This window comes from Oncorhynchus nerka, linkage group LG27 (assembly GCF_034236695.1).
Source record: "Oncorhynchus nerka isolate Pitt River linkage group LG27, Oner_Uvic_2.0, whole genome shotgun sequence".
Lineage (NCBI taxonomy): Eukaryota > Metazoa > Chordata > Actinopteri > Salmoniformes > Salmonidae > Oncorhynchus > Oncorhynchus nerka.
In genome coordinates, this window is record NC_088422.1 from 25235425 (window position 1) to 25256156 (window position 20732).

The 20732-nt window shown below is 43.1% G+C and overlaps 1 protein-coding gene across 5 annotated transcripts; it reads right to left on the reverse strand.

The window, feature by feature from the left end:
* Positions 1–78: 78 nt before the first annotated feature.
* Positions 79–19683, reverse strand: LOC115111447 (negative elongation factor B-like). 5 transcript variants are annotated; one of them, XM_029637492.2, is made up of 13 exons: positions 19333–19683; positions 10701–10861; positions 10495–10594; positions 9858–10088; positions 9212–9397; positions 8996–9108; positions 8789–8891; positions 8571–8666; positions 7733–7875; positions 7021–7127; positions 6768–6909; positions 6474–6582; positions 79–652 (listed from the first exon to the last, which is right to left on the reverse strand). In XM_029637492.2, exons 1-13 carry the CDS (start codon positions 19432–19434, stop codon positions 500–502), a joined length of 1746 nt encoding a protein of 581 aa, XP_029493352.2. In that variant the 5' UTR covers positions 19435–19683; the 3' UTR covers positions 79–499. The 5 variants fall into 5 exon arrangements, with proteins under 5 accessions (XP_029493352.2, XP_029493355.2, XP_064867567.1 ...); XM_029637495.2 differs by having other exon boundaries at positions 10701–10857; positions 19333–19410; XM_065011495.1 differs by lacking the exon at positions 19333–19683 and adding an exon at positions 18075–18610.
* Positions 19684–20732: the final 1049 nt, after the last annotated feature.

The window sequence follows — 20732 nt, forward strand, 5'->3', positions numbered from 1 at the left end:
CACTGAGCTCTTTAGTAAGGCCATTCTACTGCCGATGTTCGTCTATGGAGATCCTAGGGGTGTCCACATACTCGTCTATATATAGTATAAACTTTATTAACCATTTCTAAATTAATTTATTTAAAGCTTGCGTCACCACTGACACAATACAAACACATTGACATTCAGTCTTTATAGATCCAGTACATAAGAAAATATACTTATAACAATAATTAAGCAAGACTAAGTATTTCTAAAATTAAAAAGTAATAATTCAAACTGAAAAACATTGGCAACTGAGTTACATTGTTAAAGCTGGAAAACTGCTTCAAATACGACATCTTAATAAAACAAGTATTAGAAAACAAACTAAACCTTAACCATAGTACCCATAGAGGAAATTACATTTAGTCATTTTTTTATGGTTTCATGAGCCAACCTAAATTCAACATGTAATATCAGCATCCTTTTTTCAGACTAATTGATTTCCTTCTTTTGCGGATCCCTACCACCTCCTCTCTCAGAGTGATATTGTTGGAGTGGAAGCTGTAGTGGGCACTTTAACAGGATGGAGGTCCAGGGAGGGGGCTTCGTCTGGCTGGGGAGGACTCTTCTTTTGGGCCTCCAGTTTCTCTGTCAGCTTGGTGTACAGCTCCTTTACCTGGTCACTGCTCTGTGGACACCAGACAAGCACAGAGAAAGAGAATGAAGAATATGGAAATACAGTAGTTATGCCACAGGGCCAGGAGCTTTCCCATGGCCCTGACTATGGGACGTGTAATTTTCAGAACAGTAAAACGTAAGGTTACCTGATATAACCCCAGCTCTATGATAATATGAGTGAGGAGTCTCACAATGGGTATCACCTGGGGGTGGAGCCAATCTCGGAAGATCCAAATATAAGTGGCTGTAATACACTTTCATCTCACTTCTTAGTACAGTTGAAGTCAGAAGTCTACATACACCTTAGCCAAATACATTTTTTTTTTTTTTTACTCAGTTTTTCACAATTCCTGACATTTAATCCCAGTAAAGATTCCCTGTCTTAGGTCAGTTAGGATCACCACTATTTTAAGAATGTGTGTTCTTCGACTTGCAAGCCTCCCCCTTTTCCCTCCAAACATAACGATGGTCATTGTGGACAAACAGTTCTTTTTTTTTTTTTTTTTTCCATTCAGACCAGAGGACATTTCTCCAAAAAGTGAGAGCTTTGTCCCCATGTGCAGTTGCAAACTGCAGTCTGGTTTTTTTTAATGGTGGTTTTGGAGCAGTGGCTTCTTCCTTGCTGAGTGGCCTTTCAGGTAATGTCGATATAGGACTCGTTTTACTGTGGATATAGATACTTTTGTACTTTTTACTCCAGCATCTTCACAGGGTCCTTTGCTGTTGTTCTGGGATGGATTTGCACTTTTCGCACCAAAGTAAGCTCATCTCTAGGAGACAGAACGCGTCTCCTTCCTGAGTGGTATGACGGCTGCGTGGTTCCATGGTGTTTATACTTGCGTACTATTGTCTGTACAAATGAACGCGGTACCTTCGGGCATTTGGAAATTACTTCCAAGAATGAACCAGACTTGTGGAGGTCTACAATTTTTTTTGAGGTCTTAGCTAATTTCTTTTGATTTTCCCATGATGTCAAGCAAAGAGGCACTGAGTTTGAAGGTTGGCCTTGAAATACATCCACAGGTACATCTCCAATTGACTCAAATTATGTCAATTAGCCTATCAGAAGCTTCTAAAGCCATGACATCATTTTCTGGAATTTTCCAAGCTGTTTAAAGGCACAGTCAACTTAGTGTATGTAAACTTCTGACCCACTGGAATGGTGATCCAGTGAAATAATCCGGCTAAACAATTGTTGGAAAAATTACTTGTGTCATGCACAAAGTAGATGTCCTAACAGACTAGACAAAACTATAGTTTGTTAACAAGTCATTTGTGGAGTTGTTGAAAAACTAGTTTTAATGACTCCAACATAAGTGTATGTAAACTTCCGACTTAAAATGTACATGTGGTCTTCCTTACACAGAGCGTGAGGGAAACACTGAGTCACCTCACTCATAATATCATAGACCCTGGGTTATGTCAAGTAACCTTATGTAGGTAGGCTGTCATTGTAAGTAAGAATTAGTTCTTAACTGACTTGCCTAATTAAATAAATAAAAATGTTGCCAACTCCAGTAGAGTTCCTAATCTCTCCGAAGCCAAGTCTAGACAGGATCAACCCTCAGAAGTCCTGATAGTAAGCACTGTATGCTCTAATGAGGGCACAGTGATGTCCAGTTGGTATGGGGGGTAGCCCTGCATTATAGACCTCTTGAACAGAGACGCTTTTGAACAATGCCCTGTGACACAGCCATACGTCTGTTGGAGTGAGCACTCAGGCCCTTCGGAGGTTGTAAACCCTTGCTGTCATATGCCAGTAAAATAGCCTCCATCATCCGATGGGATAAACACTTGCGAGAAATTGGTCCCAAGAAACAAAGAGCAGATCGCTCTTTCATAGGGCTCTCGTCCAGACATTTAGATATGCAATGGACGTACTGGACACAAGCAGTGGAGACGCTCATCCTCCATGGAGGACAAGGCCGGTGGGTGAAAGGTCAACAGCTGTAAAGTGAGGCGATTATAAGCACAACATACTTCAGGCACAAAAGCGGGGTAAGGATGCAAGATAACTCAACTTGGATGACCACAGGGCAGAGCTCAGGTACTAGTGGTGGACTGACAGAGCGTGCAATTCCCCCACCTGTTTTGCAGATATAATGGCTAAAAGCAGTTTTAAACGAGATAAATAAAATGTCCATGCTTTCCAGCGGCATGACCGGCTGCTGTGAAATGTCCTCAAGCACGCAGAAGGGTCCCAGGATGAGACTAGCCGTTTGGGTACTGGGCACCCTTTTAAAATGACGGACGAGGTGGTACCTCTCCGCTGTACCATTGTCAAAGCCTATGTTGCAGGCCAAGTACATCTTTGCAGTGTAAAAGGCTTGTCCTTGTCCAAAAGGTCCTGCAGGGGGCAGAGTAACTCTGGAATTGAGCAAAGAAATGGAAGGATCTGTTTCTGATCACACCATCTATCAAACACACCGCACTTCTTGTTGTGTAGTGCGAGTGTTGACGGGGCTGTAATGCTCTGAAGTCTCCACGACTTTCAGCGGCAGGCCTGTCGCATTAAGATTCATCCTCTCATGGGCCAGGACTAAAGAGCCCCAATGTTCGGATTGCGACGGAAAATCATTCTGTTCACTTGGGTCAGCAGATTGCGTACCGGTAGTTGCCAGGGCTGGTCGAACAGGAGTGATAGATCTGCTAACCATAGCCGTCCTGGCCAGAATAGGGCTATCAGGATGAGACCACTGCTGTACTGACTCTGGAGAGAATCAGACAGAGGGGGGAAATGTGTAAAGCTGTACTCTTGGCCATGGGTGTGCCAGCGCGTCTACCCCTAGTAGCGCATCATTGCTTGTCATTGAAAAGAACAGCAGGTAGTGCGCGTTTTTGTGTGATGCGATCTACAGACGCCTGTCCTAATTTCTCCCATATTCTGGCCAATATGTGGGGATGGATTCCCTCTGGACAACAAGTCCGCTCCTTTGTTCATTGGGCATGGGTCGTGCCTGGGGCGTAACAAATGGCGATATATATATATATATATTTGTAGTAATGACAACTACAACAATACTGAATGAACAATGAACACTTATTTGAACTTAATATATTACAAATAAAATCTATTTAGTCTCAAATAAATAATGAAACATGTTCAATTTGGTTTAAATAACACAAAAACAGTGTTGGAGAAGAAAGTAAAAGTGCAATATGTGCCATGTAAAAAAGCTAATGTTTAAGTTCCTTGCTCAGAACATGAGAACAAATGAAAGCTGGTGGTTCAATATTCCCAGTTAATAAGTTTTAGGTTGTAGTTATTATAGGAATTATGACGCGTCGACTATTTCTCTCCATACCATTTGTATTTCATATACCTTTGACTATTGGATGTTCTTATAGGCACTTTAGTATTGCCAGCCTAATCTCAGGAGTTGATAGGCTTGAAGTCATAAACAGCTCTGTGCCTCAAGCATTGCTAAGAGTTGCTCGCAAACGCGGTAAAGTGCTGTTTGAATGAATGCTTACGAGCCTGCTGCTGCCTACCACCGCTCAGACTGCTTTATCAAATCATAGACTTAATTATAATAAACAGAGAAATAAGAGCCGTAGGTCATTAATATGGTTAAATCTGGAAACTATCATTTAAAAATGTATATATATTTTTTATTTCAGTTAAATACGTAACCGTTCAGGTGGCAACCCTAAGTCTAAATATTGCTGTTACATTGCACAACCTTCAATGTTGTGTGATAATTATGTAAAATTCTGGCAAATTAGTTGACAAAAAGCCAGGCAGCCCAAACTGTTGCATATACCCTAACTCTGCTTGTACTGAACACAAAAGAAGTAACACAATTTCCCTAGTTAATATTGCCTCCAAACATGAATTTCGTTTAAGTAAATATGCAGGTTAAAAATAAAAAAACTTCTGTGTATTTGTTTTAAGAAAGGCATTGATGTTTATGGTTAGGTACATTTGTGCAATGATTGTGCTTTTTTCGCGAATGCGCTTTTGTTAAACCATCCCCCGTTTGACGAAGTTGAAGTAGGCTGTGATTCGATGATAAATTAACATGCACTGCATTGATTATATGCAAAGCATGACAAGCTTGTTAACCTAGTAATATCATCAACCATGTGTAGTTAACTCGTGATTATGTGAAGATTGATTGTTTTTTTAATAAGATATGTTTAATGCTAGCTAGCAACTTACCGTGGCTCCTTGCAGCCACAAGGTCCTTTTCCACGCTTGTGGAAATAGGCATCCTGCAAATCAACTGTAATGAACCAATAGCCTTGACGAATGAAGAGAGACCACACGTTTCGCCTAACATTATAGAACGTGGACTTTCTTAGATAGCTGATGAGGATCCGTAGGTCCAATATGGGGTGCTGCCCTACCCTTCTTGGGAACCAGAAAGTAACGAGAGTTGAAACTGCTCTGGGCTTCTGCTGCTGCTACTACTCTGATCTTCCTTTTGCTCAACAGAGTGGAGATCTCCTGCTCTAGTATTTGAGTCGCCAGTCACTACAGAAACCAACATTCTGTTCTAAGTTTGGCGGTTCTCTGGTGAACTGAAGTCGGAAGACTCTCGTAACCATGGATAGAACCCAGGGATGGAAGTGTAGTAAGTGGGTCACTGCCGTAGCACCCTGTGGTCCTCTTTTGGTTATATGTTCTGTGCTCCTGGCGAAATGCTTTGGTGCAACAGTGGTATTTTTATTTGAAAAGGCAATAAAATGAACGGGGACAGTGCTTTGTGGCAACTGAAATCTTGTCTTCTGGCCTCTGACTCAACCAACAAGGGTGATGAGGTGAACACTACGGTATGGAGGACACTCCGGGGGAGAGTGGTCTGCTCCATCTTTTCTGTGCTTTGATAGAAAAACGCTCGGCCGCTCCACTGGGAACGCGCTCTGGTGGAGCAGAGTGCCCCTCCTGCAGTCTTCAACCCGGGAGGGGGCAGGGCCGAACATCGTGTGAACCATGCACTGCTCCCCTCTGCTGCTGGGGAGGGACCCCTAGGACAGTCTTCCCCCCCTTTCCTCCAGGGGAATCTTTGGGGCGGGACCTTGAAACATCTACAGCGAATGACCGCTCGGTCTCCTGTAGCTCTCCTTGACAGGCCATCAGTGAGCGGTAACGTACAGTGCCCTAACAGAGCATGCTGCGGACACATACGCCATCTGGAGGATGCTAAGCGGGCGAAGGCTAGCTGTGAGCCTCAAACCTGAGTAGATTTTGTTGTGAGCTCAATCCTCTCGACGAGAAGCTACTGTCCTATGCTTGGCGGCGGAGTCCTTCATTTTTTCCTGCTAACCTGTTCACAGGTGACAGAGGTCCAAGTCGATCGTTAGGAGAGTCGTAGAGGATCTACATCAATTTCGTGAGGAAGACGAAAGAAGTGAGATGAGAGCGCATTACGGCCACTTATATGGGAAGTGGAGTGTCTACAACAATCATGTTGTGTGATTGGATCTTCCTAGACTGGCTCCGCCCCCACCTAGTGTGAGCGACAGACACTTTTTTTTTTTTTTTACATAACCCCAATCATTGATCTTATGTGGTTAATATTACGTTTTCACGGAGAAAATGCGTGATTACACCATTAGTTATTTAGGTGTTTCAATTAAAGATGAAAGGTTTTGTATAATTTATGCCAGTAATTTTGAAAGCAGTGCTCATGAGCCAAAACAGATCTCTGAAAATTGTGCACAATTGTTTACATCATCATTCATTTAGTATATCGTGCAAATAAAACATGTAATAATCCTGCAATCCCGAATTGCAATTTATACAATGTGTTACGAATTTGTAAGTGCTCAAGATCCTGTTCAATCTCCTTTGGAACCTATTTCATGCAATATGGCAGTTTGCCCACCTGTTTTGAGGGTTCCAGGGTTTTCACTAAGGTCTCCACACAAGATGGCAGCACTTTCTGGTGAAGGTGAAGCAACAGGCGTAGGTTGTGTCTGTGGACATTGTCTTTACTGGAATACACATAAAAATATGTCAGGGTGTAATGTGAAATAAAGGTAAAATATATGACCATTAGTACAGGAAGTACAGTACTCTACCTCAATTTCACACATTTCATAAATGTTTATTAACATTTCCATTCATTTCAAATGCAATACTTGCAGTAATCTCCTGTATGTCCCAGGAAAAGACAGACCTGGAGAAAGAGTTGAGGAGGAAGCCATCAAACACAGCAGAGCAGAACTCTTCAGTCCCAAACTCATCAGAGAGCAAGGTGAGGTGTGCTGTCAGGAGGTGCAGGAAGATGTCCCCAAAGGCCATGTCATTGTAGGTCTCCACTGCAGTTACATGATAGAGACAAAACAATGGTGAGAGCCAGGTTAACAACAATTTACTAACAGTATTTATTTATTTATATTAACCTGTGGCAAAACAAGTGCAGAACCTACCCAATGCGGGAAGTAACCTTTGTAAGGCATTCTTGTTCCTCTGCTTGGCAATGTGGAGTGCGTAGTACAGACCCATCTCACAAGCCACCCTGTTCTCCTGCAGGTACCTAGGGCAGGGGAGAACTTACTTTAATCAAAGAGGGTCCTCATTCAGACCTCTGTTCAAATACATGTGTATTTAAACATGTTATTTAAATACTTATTTTCTGTGTATTTGAGTATTTTCAAATTATTTTTATAATTATTTTTGAAAATACTTCAATACATAGCCTACTATTTGAAAGTATTTCAAATACTTATTTCAAATACTATTTTTTAAATACCTGAGTTAAATGCATGGGAGTTTGAGTGAGTGTATTTGATTATTTTCCAAAAATTTCAAAGTGCATTTCCAAATACATTCCAATATTCAACTACTTGTCTTTACTTAGTTCCAAATATCTTTGAAAGTAATTTAAATGCCCTACATAGTATTTGAACCCAGGTCTGTCCTCATTAAACATATAGCAGGTTCATGTACACTGTAAATAACACTGATCATTTCAATGTATATTTTAGAATATCAATACTACTTGTTTTACATTCTACATTTTTTACATGATAATGTTCTTAATGTCAACACACATATACAAAATTGAATTACAGGCATGCCACGTCTACCAAAGTAACAGTATGTCCCTTCCCCAGTGTGACATCCCATCCCAGTAACTACTTGTTGAAGTTATCAGGCAGGGCTGTGGGGTAGGAGAGGGAGGTCTTCTCCTCACTAGGGAGTTTCTGCTCTACAGTGAAGGTATAGTCGTCCACAAGTACTGACAACATGGCTGGGAGAAAACGGGTCACAACTTCCAGTTCCTGAGAGGGAAAGAATCAAATATGATGAGTCTCTGCCCTGGCTGGTTATGTCACATCTACACCATCTAGCTGTAGTTCATTGTATTATTTTATATATTTATTTTTTTACCCCCTTTCTCCCCAATTTTGTGGTATCCAATTGGTAGTTAGTTGTCTCATCGCTGCAACTCCCGTACGGACTCGGGAGAGGCGAATGTCGAGAGCCGTGCGTCCTCCGAAACACAACCCAACCAAGCCGCACTGCTTCTTGACACAATGCCCATTTAACCCGGAAGCCAGCCACACCAATGTGTCGGAGGAAACACTGTACACCTGGCGACCGTGTCAGCGTGCACTGCGCCTGCCACAGGAGTCACTAGTTCGCGATGGGACAAGGACATCCCTGGCGGCCAAACCCTCCCCTATCCCGGACGACGCTGGGCCAATTGTGCGCCGCCCCATTGGTCTCCCGGTCGCGGCCGGCTGCGACAGAGACTGGACTCTAATCTCTAGTGGCACAGCTAGCACTGCCTTAGACCACTGCGCCACTCGGGAGGACCTAGCTGTAGTTCATTGTAAAGAGGTTGTTTTCCTACTCTGCACAACAAACTATTGTTGCTGTGCAGCTCATAAGTAATGTAATACAGACAGGTAAACTCACTGAACAAAAATACGTGATTATAAAATAATACTAATAGAAAGAAATGACTGCATACCAATCGAGGCTCTTTAAAGACCTGGCTGTCAATCATATCCCAAGCACCTTGTCCAAGAGACAGCATTCTGAGTAACAGCATCAGGTCTGGACTGTCCTGTTCATTGACACAGAAACATCTCTTTAGTAGTGGCAATAGGTCTCCACATAGCATCGACAGATTGTGGAAATGGACACAAAAACATATAAGGCCACGAATGACAACAGTGAATGTCTTACTCTGGGTAGAGCATCCTGGCTTAGCAATTCTTGCAGGTTTCGGACCGTACTCAAAACCAGGGTGTTACTGGAAAATGGGTCACACAGTATCATGGACAGGTCCCTGGAAAGCAAGACCATTAACATTTTTGTCACATCTTTTTATTAATCCTAAAACGGTGCAATAAGACATGTTCAATCACATTTCCCCCATTCTTCTTCTCTCACCCAAGTACTTCCTCCTGTCCTTTCTTCACTCCATCCAGAAAACCTTGCAACTCCCGGGCTCGCTTGGCATCCACAAACTTCTCACGGATGCAGGCATCTAAGCACCAGGTGAACTGCCAAGATATAGACGTACAGCACTCTGCACAAGCATCCAAAACATTCGCCAAGGTATTTGCATATATTTGAAATCAATACTACTCCTGTGTTAGGCCATACCTTGTGGCAGGAGTCTACTGAGCAGATCTCACTGATGTCCAGGTCATGGAGGGACATGAGCAGCTCTGCACGCAGGGTGCAGTAGTGGACATTACGAGTACGCAGGAAAAGTGTTCGCAGAAACTGGAGCACCATGTCATATAGTTTCACATTCTTCCCAATCATCTGGGTCAGTTTCAAGACTACCTAAAACAGAAAAAGGGATTGTCTCAAGCACACCCAACTCTCTCTTGAATTTACAGACTAACAAATGGTTGACTGAGGAAAAAAACTATTGACTCTTGTTATTAGGGCCGGGATGATACTTGTTAGTTTCATGGCAAGGAAACAAAACATTAAGCACATTTAACTTCTTTAGGAAAACAATCTTAAACAAACAGGTATGCTGTCATCCAGTCAATTATTTTCCAAGCTATAGCATGCAATATTTTACATACAGCAGGTTTTTAAAGAACCAAAGATTTTGGTCTACGTTGTGTTATCATTTTTGCCATGAAAATAATATTGTGATACTGGTATCGTCACAGCCCTACTTGTTATAATGGGTTCATGGCCCTAATCATAACAAATGCTTATTGGAATGTGGACAGAATCTATTGGGAGTGAAAAAGTAATAAAAAGGTCCAGATGTACTGGGGTGGCTCACCTCTCCTTGGCGTCTTGCTTTGGGGGAGGGGCTGAAGAAGTTGTGCAGAATAGAGAGATCGCTGCTGAAAAGTGCTGCCTCCTTTGCCACGATATACTGCTTGAGCAAGGGCGAGACCTCATCTCCGAAGAGAGCCTGGTTTTCCTGCCAGATCTGCCTCTTCACCTCAACAGCACAGACCGTATACAGTTCCTTATCAGCCATCACAAGCTTCAGCTTTTTCTCTGGTACCTGTTCATAGGAAAATAAACACTCAATCAGAACATTTCAAACACTGAGCTGTGGTAGAGATCAAGGTGCTTTGGAGAAAGAATCATGGAAAACAAGTCACTTCTTATGGCTAATGTGATTTGCAAAGAACTATAAATTGAAAAAGAAGTACATTCAGTTAAAGCTAGAATCATTAAAATTGGTGAAACTGCCACATCCGTTTGGGATATTAAAACAAAGAAGTTACATCTCGGACATCATTGCACAGGAGATTGAACAGCGGAGTACGTACCTGTTTTTACCATGCTGCCAGAGGATCCTCTCCTCTATTCCAAAAACAAAACCATAACAAAAGGAGCTGGGGCGAACAGTGGAGCTGTTTCCCCTAATGCAGATTGGATTTGAAGGTGGGAAGACCGAGACTTGCCTTTGGAAGATGCTTCAGCACCTGCATGACCACTGGCTGAATGGAAGGCATCTTCACCAGCGGAAAGCTCTTCTCCAGCAGCTCTTTAAGTTTACCATAACTGTAGAGGGAGCAGGAATACCCAGAAACTCAATGCCTAAAATACATGTACAATGGTTGATGACTTCTCTATGAAGACCTGCTGTTTACTAGCATAGATGTCGCACCGGTCCTCATCCTTGCCCTCCGCAATAGTGGCGACTCGCTCCATCAACTTGTCACGAAGCTCGTCAAAGACAGACTGGTGAAACTCCAACCGAGGAGTTCCGTGAAGGTCCAGGAAGGGAAGAGCTGACTGAAGAGTTGGTAACAAAATGCCATTTTCTGTCTGCAAAACAACACAGCCCAGACAGACCAAAAACAGACTGATGAAGGTGAGATAATAATCAATGCACTGACATGGTGGTGTTACACATTTGATAATCATTGCAGGGATAATTGTGTAATCTAACATTACTCTGCTTACCAGGGTTGAGTGGGTTACTTTCTAAATGTAATCTGTTAGTTACTATTCACCTGTCTAGAAATGTAATAAGTAACAGAATTTTTGGATTACCCAAACTCCATACCAATCTAATTACTTTCAGATTACCTTTCCCTTAAGAGCCTTTAGAAAAAGACAAAAGGATCCATGAGTCTAAATAGTGGTCTCGGACTGGTGGATCAGACTTGCTCAAGTGGAACGAACTTAAAAAACGTGCCTTTTTTTCATGCTGAATTGAAAAACATTCAGGAAAACAGAAAAGGTATTTTCTTCACAAACATCCTTCCTGGATTTAAAAGTAATAGAAGAAGTAATGATTACAATAATTTAGCTGGTAACATAAATTATTACAGTTTAAAAAATGTGTAATCATTACATGTACTTGATGGTGAGCTGAAGCAAGCCATTTGCTTTAGTTTCGAAATGTCAAGAGAGGAGCTGGTTTTTAGATAGTGTATGTTCCTTCTGAATACATTTCCATTTGTTGGCAATGTCAATTCTTGCACATTTGTTCTAAATACTTTTATGTTCACTAGCTGGACATCCAAATGCTGCCGACTGTAAACCAATCAAAACTTGTTCACTATCCAGATACCATCTCTGCTGATCACATCTGCCAATCACATTCTCCGTATCTAAGGTACTAAACACAGCTGGTAACAGCTCGAGAGAGTCTTTATTTAATTGTAATCTAACTATTTAGCTGTAAAATGACTCCCAACTTAAAATGCATTAGCCTTAGTAATGTAGCTAGCTTGTTAGTTAGCTAGCTAGGTACAACAAGTAGATCAGTTGCTAGTTAGCAGGAGCAGATAGCTTTAAAATCACTAGCTATGTCATTCCAGGACATGGAGTGTTTTAGCTATCAATTTAATCCAAGTAATAATTTCAGACAAAAAACCCAGAATCTATAGGTTAAGTAGTGTAAAGGGAATACAGTCATCAAGGCAGGACCCACTAATTTCATTCATACTGACAAATAAGAAATGCCACATTATCCCTGTCGATAGCTAGAGTAAGATGATTGGAGAGCAACCTGACTCAGACTGCTAGGATGTTCATTTCCTAGCTCACAAACTACATTCCTTTGTCGTGATCATTTATTTTACTCATATGTGGCCTGAGCACACAAATTATCCTAGATAGAAGGGAGAATACTGAAGCATGCGTTGATGACAGTTCTACAGTCTCCATCAAAGGCCCGGGCTTTTGGCATAGATGGTAAAGCTCTCATTTCTGGACTGTAAACATTGTAAGATTGTGCCCGCACAACACGTGACATATACAGCGCATTTGGAAAGTATTCAGACCCCTTGACTTTTTCCATATTTTGGTGCGTTACAGCCTTATTCTAAAATGGATTAAATTGTATTTGTTCCTCATCAATCTACACACAATACCCCATAATGACAAAGCAAAAACATAAGTATTAAGTCCCTTTACTCAGTACTTTGTTGAAGCACCATTGACATCGATTACAACCTTGAGTCTTCTTGGGTATGACGCTACAAGCTTGGCACACCTGTATTTGGGTAGTTTCTCACATTCTTCTCTGCAGATCCTCTAAAGCTCTGTCAGGTTGGATGGGGAGCGTTGCTGCACAGCTATTTTCAGGTCTCCCAGAAATGTAAGCTCGGGTTAAAGTCCGGGCTCTCGTTGGGCCACTCAGGGACATTCAGAGACTTGACCCGAAGCCACTACGGCATTGTCTTGGCTGTATGCGTAGGATCGTTGTCCTGTTGGAAGGTGAACCTTCACCTCAGTTTGAGGTCCTGAGCACTCTGGAGCAGGTTTTCATCAAGGATCTCTATGCTTTGCACAGTTCATCTTTGCTTTGATCCTGACTAGTCTCCCAGTCCCTGCAGCTGAAAGACATCCTCACAGCATGATGCTGCCACCACCATAGGGAAGGTGCTAGGTTTCCTCCAGACGCTTGGCATTCAGGGCAAAGAGTTCCATCATGGCATCTTGTTTCTCATGGTCAGAGTATTTAGGTGTCTTTTGACAAACTCCAAGCGGGATGTCATGTGCCTTTTACTGTGGAGTGGCCACTCTACCATGCTGCAGAGATTGTTGTCCTTCTGGAAGGTTCTCCAATCTCCACAGAGGAACTCTGGAGCTCTGTCAGAGTGACCATCGGTTTCTTGGTCACCTCCCTGACAAAGGCCCGTCTTCCCCGATTGCTCAGTTTGGCCGGGCGTCCATGTCTAGCAAGAGTGTTGGTGGTTCCAAACTTCTTCCATTTAATAATGACAGAGGCCACTGTGTTCTTGGGGACCTTCAAAGCTGCAGAAATGTTTTGGTACCCTTCCCCAGATCTGTGCTTCGACACAATCCTGTCTCGGAACTCAAGACAACTACAGACAATTCCTTCGACCTCATGGCTTGGTTTTTGCTCTGACATGTACTGTCAACTGTGGGACCTTATATAGATAGGTGTGTGCCTTTCCAAATCATGTCCAATCAATTTAATTTACCACAGGTGGACTCCAATTAAGTTGTAGAAACATCAAGGATGATCAACGGAAACAGGGTGCACCTGAGCTCATTTGACTCTCATAGCAAATGGTCTAAACATTTCAAAAAGCCTGGTTTTGCTTTGTCATTATAGGGTAGTGTGTATAGATTGCTGAGGATTTGATTTTAAATCCATTTTACAATAAGGCTGTAAAGAATGTGGAATAAGTCAAGGGGTCTGAGTAGTTTCCAAAGTATGCTTGGTTACACTATATTTAGATCATTCAAATACTGCCTGAGACACCTTTGCTATTTGTCTCTGTACTCAATAAATGGTGAAACACTATTTGGGATTGTGTTCGAAATGCATATGCATGAAATGGAAACATGCCTCACACCCAGTCATAGTTACTAGAATAATAAATAATTGTTAACAACCTTCTAAAAGTTTATGGTGCCAAAGTTACTAACCACCTAAATATACTCACATTCACTGAACATTTAGTATTTGCAACTCAAACAATTTCCCAAATGCTTTTTCTATAATCCTACCGACCCTTTATCATTCTCCATATCTTACATTCCAATGCATCCAACATTATGCATACCCACTCATGGGATTGGGAAGCTGCTATTTGACAACTGATCTAGTTTAGAAATCAAACTCTGATTATATTATTGCAAGGCACATTGTACAGCTGTTTTTAGAGAGGATTGTATTTCAAGGTATGCCATGTGTGTAGGCTATGCCATATGTATTGATTAATACGCATATGCAGCTGTCATTTTTAAACCTTCATTCTAGCATACATGACACACACATCTTTCCATCGACATGCTTTTATTTGGGTTTCTATGCAAATTATATGATTGAATGTTTCTTTAAGCCTGCAGCTAAACTCAACTGCGTTTATTTTCAGCAAACTTAACGTGTAAATATTTGTATGAACATAACAAGATTCAACAACAGACATAAACTGAACACGTTCCACAGACATGTGACTAACAGAAATGGAATAATGTGTCCCTGAACAAAGGGGGGGGGTCAAAATCAAAAGTAACATTCAGTATCTGGTGTGGCCACCAGCTGCATTAAGCACTGCAGTGCATCTCCTCCTCATGGACTGCACCAGATTTGCCAGTTCTTGCTGTGAGATGTTACCACACTCTTCCACCAATGCACCTGCAAGTTCCCAGACATTTCTAGGGGGGGGGGGGGGGGGGGGGTGGAGCTAGCCCTCACCCTCCAATCCAACAGGTCCCAGACGTGCTCAATGGGATTTAGATCTGGGCTCTTCGCTGGCCATGGCAGAACACGGACATTCCTGTCTTGCAGGAAATCACGCACAAAACGAGCAGTATGGCTGGTGGCATTGTCGTGCTGGAGGGTCATGTCAGGATGAGCCTGCAGGAAGGGTACCACATGAGGGAGGAGGATGTCTTCCCTGTAACGCACAGCGTTGAGATTGCAGGCAATGACAACAAACTCAGTCTGATGATGCTGTGACATACCGCTCCAGACCAAGGCAGACCTTCCACCTCCAAAATCGATCCCGCTCCAGAGTACAGGCCTCGGTGTAACGCTCATTCATTCGACAATAAATGCGAATCAGACAATCACCCCTGGTGAGACAAAACCGCGACTCGTCAGTGATGAGCACTTTTTGCCAGTCCTGTCTGGTCCAGCGACGGTGGGTTTGTGCACACAGGCAACATCGTTGCCGGTGATGTCTGGTGAGGACCTGCCATACAACAGGCCTACAAGCCCTCAGTCCAGCCTCTCTCAGCCTATTGTGGACAGTCTGAGCACTGATGGAGAGATTGTGCGTTCCTGGTGTAACTCGGGCAGTTGTTGTTGCCATCCTGTACCTGTCCCGCAGGTGTGATGTTCAGATGTACCAATCCTGTGCAGGTGTTGTTACACGTGGTCTGCCACTGCGAGGCCGATCAGCTGTCCGTCCTGTAGTGCTGTCTTAGGCGTCTCACAGTAGGCGTCTCAATGGCCACATCTGCAGTCCTCATGCCTCCTTGCAGCATGCCTAAGGCACATTCAGACAGATGAGCAGGGACCCTGGGCATCTTTCTTTTCATCAGTTGAAAGGCCTATTTAGTGTCCTACGTTTTCATAACTGACCCTAATTGCCTACCGTCTAAGCTGTTAGTGTCTTAACGTACGTTCCACAGGTGCATGTTCAATCATATTTATGGTTCATTGAACAAGCATGGGAAACAGTATTTAAACCCTTTACAATGAAGATCTGTGAAGTTATTTGGATTTTTACAAATTATCTTTGAAAGACAGGGTCCTGAAAAAGGACATTTCCTTTTTTTGCTGAGTTTGGTTACATGAAATGAGACAATCGTGCCAAAACATTTAAATTAAATTCACTGACAGAGATAGCTAATGAAACACTAGCTTCCTGAGCAGGTACATTGACAATATTAGCTGGCTAGGCAACTGTAACATTGGCTTGCTTTCAATAAATTGGCTAAATGGTCACCGGAGTTACCTCTTCATATGATCAAGACCTATACGTTGTATCAAACAAAACAAAATCTTTGGAAATAACAGAAAACATAGCATCATTAACGCGCCTGACATATCTTCTTTAGTAGGATCATTATTGTTCTAGTGAAGGAGGAGGATAGGATTGCGTCCTACCTGACAGGTCGCTCCTACCAGGTGGCGTGGCGAGAATCTGTCTCCTCACCACGCGCTCTCACCACTGGCGTCCCCCAGGGCTCTGTTCTAGGCCCTCTCCTATTCTCGCTATACACCAAGTCACTTGGCTCTGTCATAACCTCACATGGTCTCTCCTATCATTGCTATGCAGACGACACACAATTAATCTTCTCCTTTCCCCCTTCTGATGACCAGGTGGCGAATCGCATCTCTGCATGTCTGGCAGACATATCAGTGTGGATGACGGATCACCACCTCAAGCTGAACCTCGGCAAGACGGAGCTGCTCTTCCTCCCGGGGAAGGACTGCCCGTTCCATGATCTCACCATCACGTTTGACAACTCCATTGTGTCCTCCTCCCAGAGCGCTAAGAACCTTGGCGTGATCCTGGACAACACCCTGTCGTTCTCAACTAACATCAAGGCGGAGGCCCGTTCCTGTAGGTTCATGCTCTACAACATCCGCAGAGTACGACCCTGCCTCACACAGGAAGCGGCGCAGGTCCTAATCCAGGCACTTGTCATCTCCCGTCTGGATTACTGCAACTCGCTGTTGGCTGGGCTCCCTGCCTGTGCCATTAAACCCCTACAACTCATCCAGAATGCCGCAGCCCGTCTGGTGTTCAACCTTCCCAAGTTCTCTCACGTCACCCCGCTCCTCCGCTCTCTCCACTGGCTTCCAGTTGAAGCTCGCATCCGCTACAAGACCATGGTGCTTGCCTACGGAGCTGTGAGGGGAACGGCACCTCAGTACCTCCAGGCTCTGATCAGGCCCTACACCCAAACAAGGGCACTGCGTTCATCCACCTCTGGCCTGCTCGCCTCCCTACCACTGAGGAAGTACAGTTCCCGCTCAGCCCAGTCAAAACTGTTCGCTGCTCTGGCCCCCCAATGGTGGAACAAACTCCCTCACGACGCCAGGACAGCGGAGTCAATCACCACCTTCCGGAGACACCCTTAAAAGATTTAGATGCACTATTGTAAAGTGGCTGCTCCACTGGATGTCATAAGGTGAATGCACCAATTTGTAAGTCGCTCTGGATAAGAGCGTCTGCTAAATGACTTAAATGTAATGTAAATGTGAGGAGCAATACTTTTTGATGACATTATGAAAAATGAATCAAAACAGGCCTGTTGCACACACAAAGACAGAACCGGCATGCATACATGACAGACAGCATAAAATAATGCACTGTTTACCAACTTATGGTAGCCAACACACTATAACCAATAGTGACAACAACAGTGTCACATCAAAGGTGACAGGCTTATGGTGCTGAAAGGACAGCAACCTTAATACCTTTGCACTCCATGGCTCTGAAGGAGACAATTATGGTCAAACACAGACACTACTGATAGACAGGAGACAACAGTCACACGCAGAATCAAATAATGTTAAAGAATAGGCAGCCCATTCACTCCATTAGGCCCCATGAAATCATACCAATACGAAAGCACAACCATTTCATGTGCAAAATGAAATTAACAAACCAGCTATTCCTTCCCATTGCAAATATATTTTATAGCTTTCATCACACTAACCAGTGATTTAAAGTTGAAATGTAACAACGTTTCTCAGTCATTCTTTTCAAAGAGATAGCTAACAGCAAGTGGGCTGCAACAAAAATCAGTGCCACGAACCAGATGATGATCATTTGTAAACAAAGTTTGAAAGTCAATCTTGGAAAGGGTGATGCTAACAAACATCTACCCTTAAAGTTGATAACAGCTGCTGCAGCCGCAATTTTCACACTACTACAACACCTGCTAGCTAACATTACTAGCGTTAACATGGAAAAACTACTACTTGCAACACTGATTAATTTCTCTTGCTCTCCACAAACCCCATGTGCCTTATTTAGATTATACACGGTTCACCAACATAATTAGAGCAGTACAAATAAAAGATGTGTCCTACCCGTGGTATACGGTCTGATATACCACAGATTTCATCCAATCACAACATCCGCATTGAGCTAAAGGGTAGAGCAGCCGCTTTCAAGGAGCGCGACTAACGTGGAAGCTTCTAAGAAACCCCGCTATGCCCTCCGACGAACCATCAAACAGGGAAAGCGTCAATACAGGACTAAAATCGAATCGTACTACACCGGCTCCGATGCTCGTCGGATTCCATTGCAAAACGTTGTGATGGACTCTCCCGGGGTGCATTCTTTGAACCAATTCTGTTGCTAAACGTTTTGCAACAGGAACAGTTTACTCCAAATGCTCTTCAACATCATATACAAGCTGTTGTGTTCTTAAACGGAAGTAGGGGTTATTTTTAAATTGTATGGATTCCACGTGTTGCAATTCCAATCTGAGTAATCTGCGAAGTGTTCGGCACAAATTGCACATCTCAATTATCGATTCTTCCCTGCTCTAAAGTGGAGAAGCCAAAGTGGAGAAGCCTGCAGGGTTCTTTCTTCCAGACGCTGTTGCAAAACGTGTCTTATACATAAGTAAATGGAACGGGGAGGGACCTAACTGAATTTGTCCAATTGAAACTCCGTTTGGCTGTTAAATTGTAAACGGTTTCCGTAATGAATACACCCCGGAACCCAACAAGCGTTAGGATTAAACGCTTATGTTAAAAGACGAAACAGAATCGGTGTAATGAATACACCACTGGTTTTGCAAAACGTTTTCCGTTTGAAATACACGACTTTAGAGCACTTTGACATCATATAGGGGTTGGCCATCATTGTAAATAAGAATTTGTTCTTAACCGACTTGCCTAGTTTTTTTTTCTAGTTAAATAAAGGCTCGGGTCCACGCGCACTCATATTTTGGAGAAATTAGAAGGCGCGAATATAAATAATTGTTCTAAATAACTCCAGCAGCGTGTTTACTTTGGAAATTAAGTTACCTACGTTTACTGAAGCCATTCCCAAACAAAATTCCCCCAGTGGGGTTATTTAATGAATGATTCATTCAGGGCGACCGTGGAAGCGCTGCCGAACGATGCCCTGTGTCATTGCTAGCTAACATTAACTGACTAGCTAACGTTATTTGAATGACCTACGTTGACTAACCACTAACTTAACTGATATTTATAGTAACCAATGAGCACAATACATAGTTTTAACCACTGTACTGTCGATACGCTAGTATCAATATGCTTTTAGTCCTGTTTTATCTAGCTGTTTAGCTTGCTAGCTAACTTCAGGTTAGCTTACCTGAAACTGGTCAATGGCTTTCAGAGGCTCTGTGCAGTTGGTCAGTGTTTCTTTTAGATCCTCGCCATTAGATATCCCAAGCTCAGGCAGGCCCGCAAACATTTTAGTGTGTGTACAATAGAACTAGCTATATTAATCAAATAAACACAGGGCTAATAATACAATACGTTCATGAATGAATGACTACAAGTTCTCAACTTTGGTTCTTCTTGGCAAACCAAACATTATAAATAAAGATTACCACCCGAAAAAAGCCCGTTCCGGTCTACATAACTGAGTGTGTATCCCATAGAAGCTGGGTCTGGTCTACTTAGGGTGCATTCGTAAATTGTCTCCAGTGTGTCAGAGTGCGCCGCTCTGTGGTCTTTTGTAAATTCGGATCGCTGTTAAATTATCAGTTCAGAGCGCACACTGGAAGCTCTAACGGAAGAGAAGGGTTGATCCGAGAGTTCTGACCTCACAACGGCAATCAAACACCCAAGCTCACTGGCTAAAGTTGGCACGCTTGCTAGCTACTTCCAGACAAACAAGGGAACACCTCACTGACCATGTTACTCGCCCAAGCAGAGTTGGCTTGGCTGTTTTCATGTTATATATCAAATGTTATTTCTCACATGCGCCGAATACAACAGTGAAATGCTTACTTATACAAGCCCTTAACCAACAATGCATTTTAAGAAAATGCACCAAAAAAGTAAGAGATAAGAATAACTAATTAAAGAGCAGCAGTTAATAACAATAGCGGCGCTATATACAATGGGTAGCGGTGTCGAGGTAATATGAAAATGTAGGTGGAGTTATTAAAGTGACTATGCATAGAAAATGAAAGTAGCAGAAGCATAGAAGGGGGGGCAATACAAATAGTCAGGGTAGCCATTTGATTAGCTGTTCTGGAGTCTTATGGCTTGGGGGTAGAAGCTGTTTAGGAGCCTTTTTGACCTAGACTTGGTGCTCCGGTACTGCTTGCCGTGCGGTAGCAGAGAGAACAGTCTATGACTAGGGTGGCTGGAGTCTATGACAATTTTTAGGGCCTTTCCTCTGACACCGTGGTATAGAGGTCCTGGTTGGCAGGAAGGTTGGCCCGTTGATGTACTGGGCCGTACGCACTACCCTCTGTAGTGCCTTGCGGTCGGAGGCCGAGCAGTTGCCATACCAGGCAGTGATGCAACCCGTCAGGATGCTCTCGATGGTGCAGCTGTAAATCCTTTTGAGGATCTGAGGACCCATGCCAAATCTTTTCACAGACAACGATGAGGCAGCCTATAGGGAGAAGGTCAGAGACCTGGCCATGTGGTGCAAGAATAACAACCTCTCCCGCAACATGATCAAGACAAAGGAGATGATTGTGGACTACAGGAAAAGGAGGACCGAGCACCCCCCCATTCTCATCGACGGGGCTG

What these genes read in the sequence shown, in the direction of transcription:
- LOC115111447 (XM_029637491.2), bottom strand. Translation starts at nt 10,987, where the DNA reads ATGTTAGATTACACAATTATCCCTGCAATGATTATCAAATGTGTAACA. An exon ending in GAGGGCAAGGATGAGGACCG is followed by an intron (nt 10,595 to 10,700) that starts GTGCGACATCTA and finishes CTCCCTCTACAG; the next exon opens with TTATGGTAAACTTAAAGAGC. An exon ending in TGCTGAAGCATCTTCCAAAG is followed by an intron (nt 10,089 to 10,494) that starts GCAAGTCTCGGT and finishes TCCTATGAACAG; the next exon opens with GTACCAGAGAAAAAGCTGAA.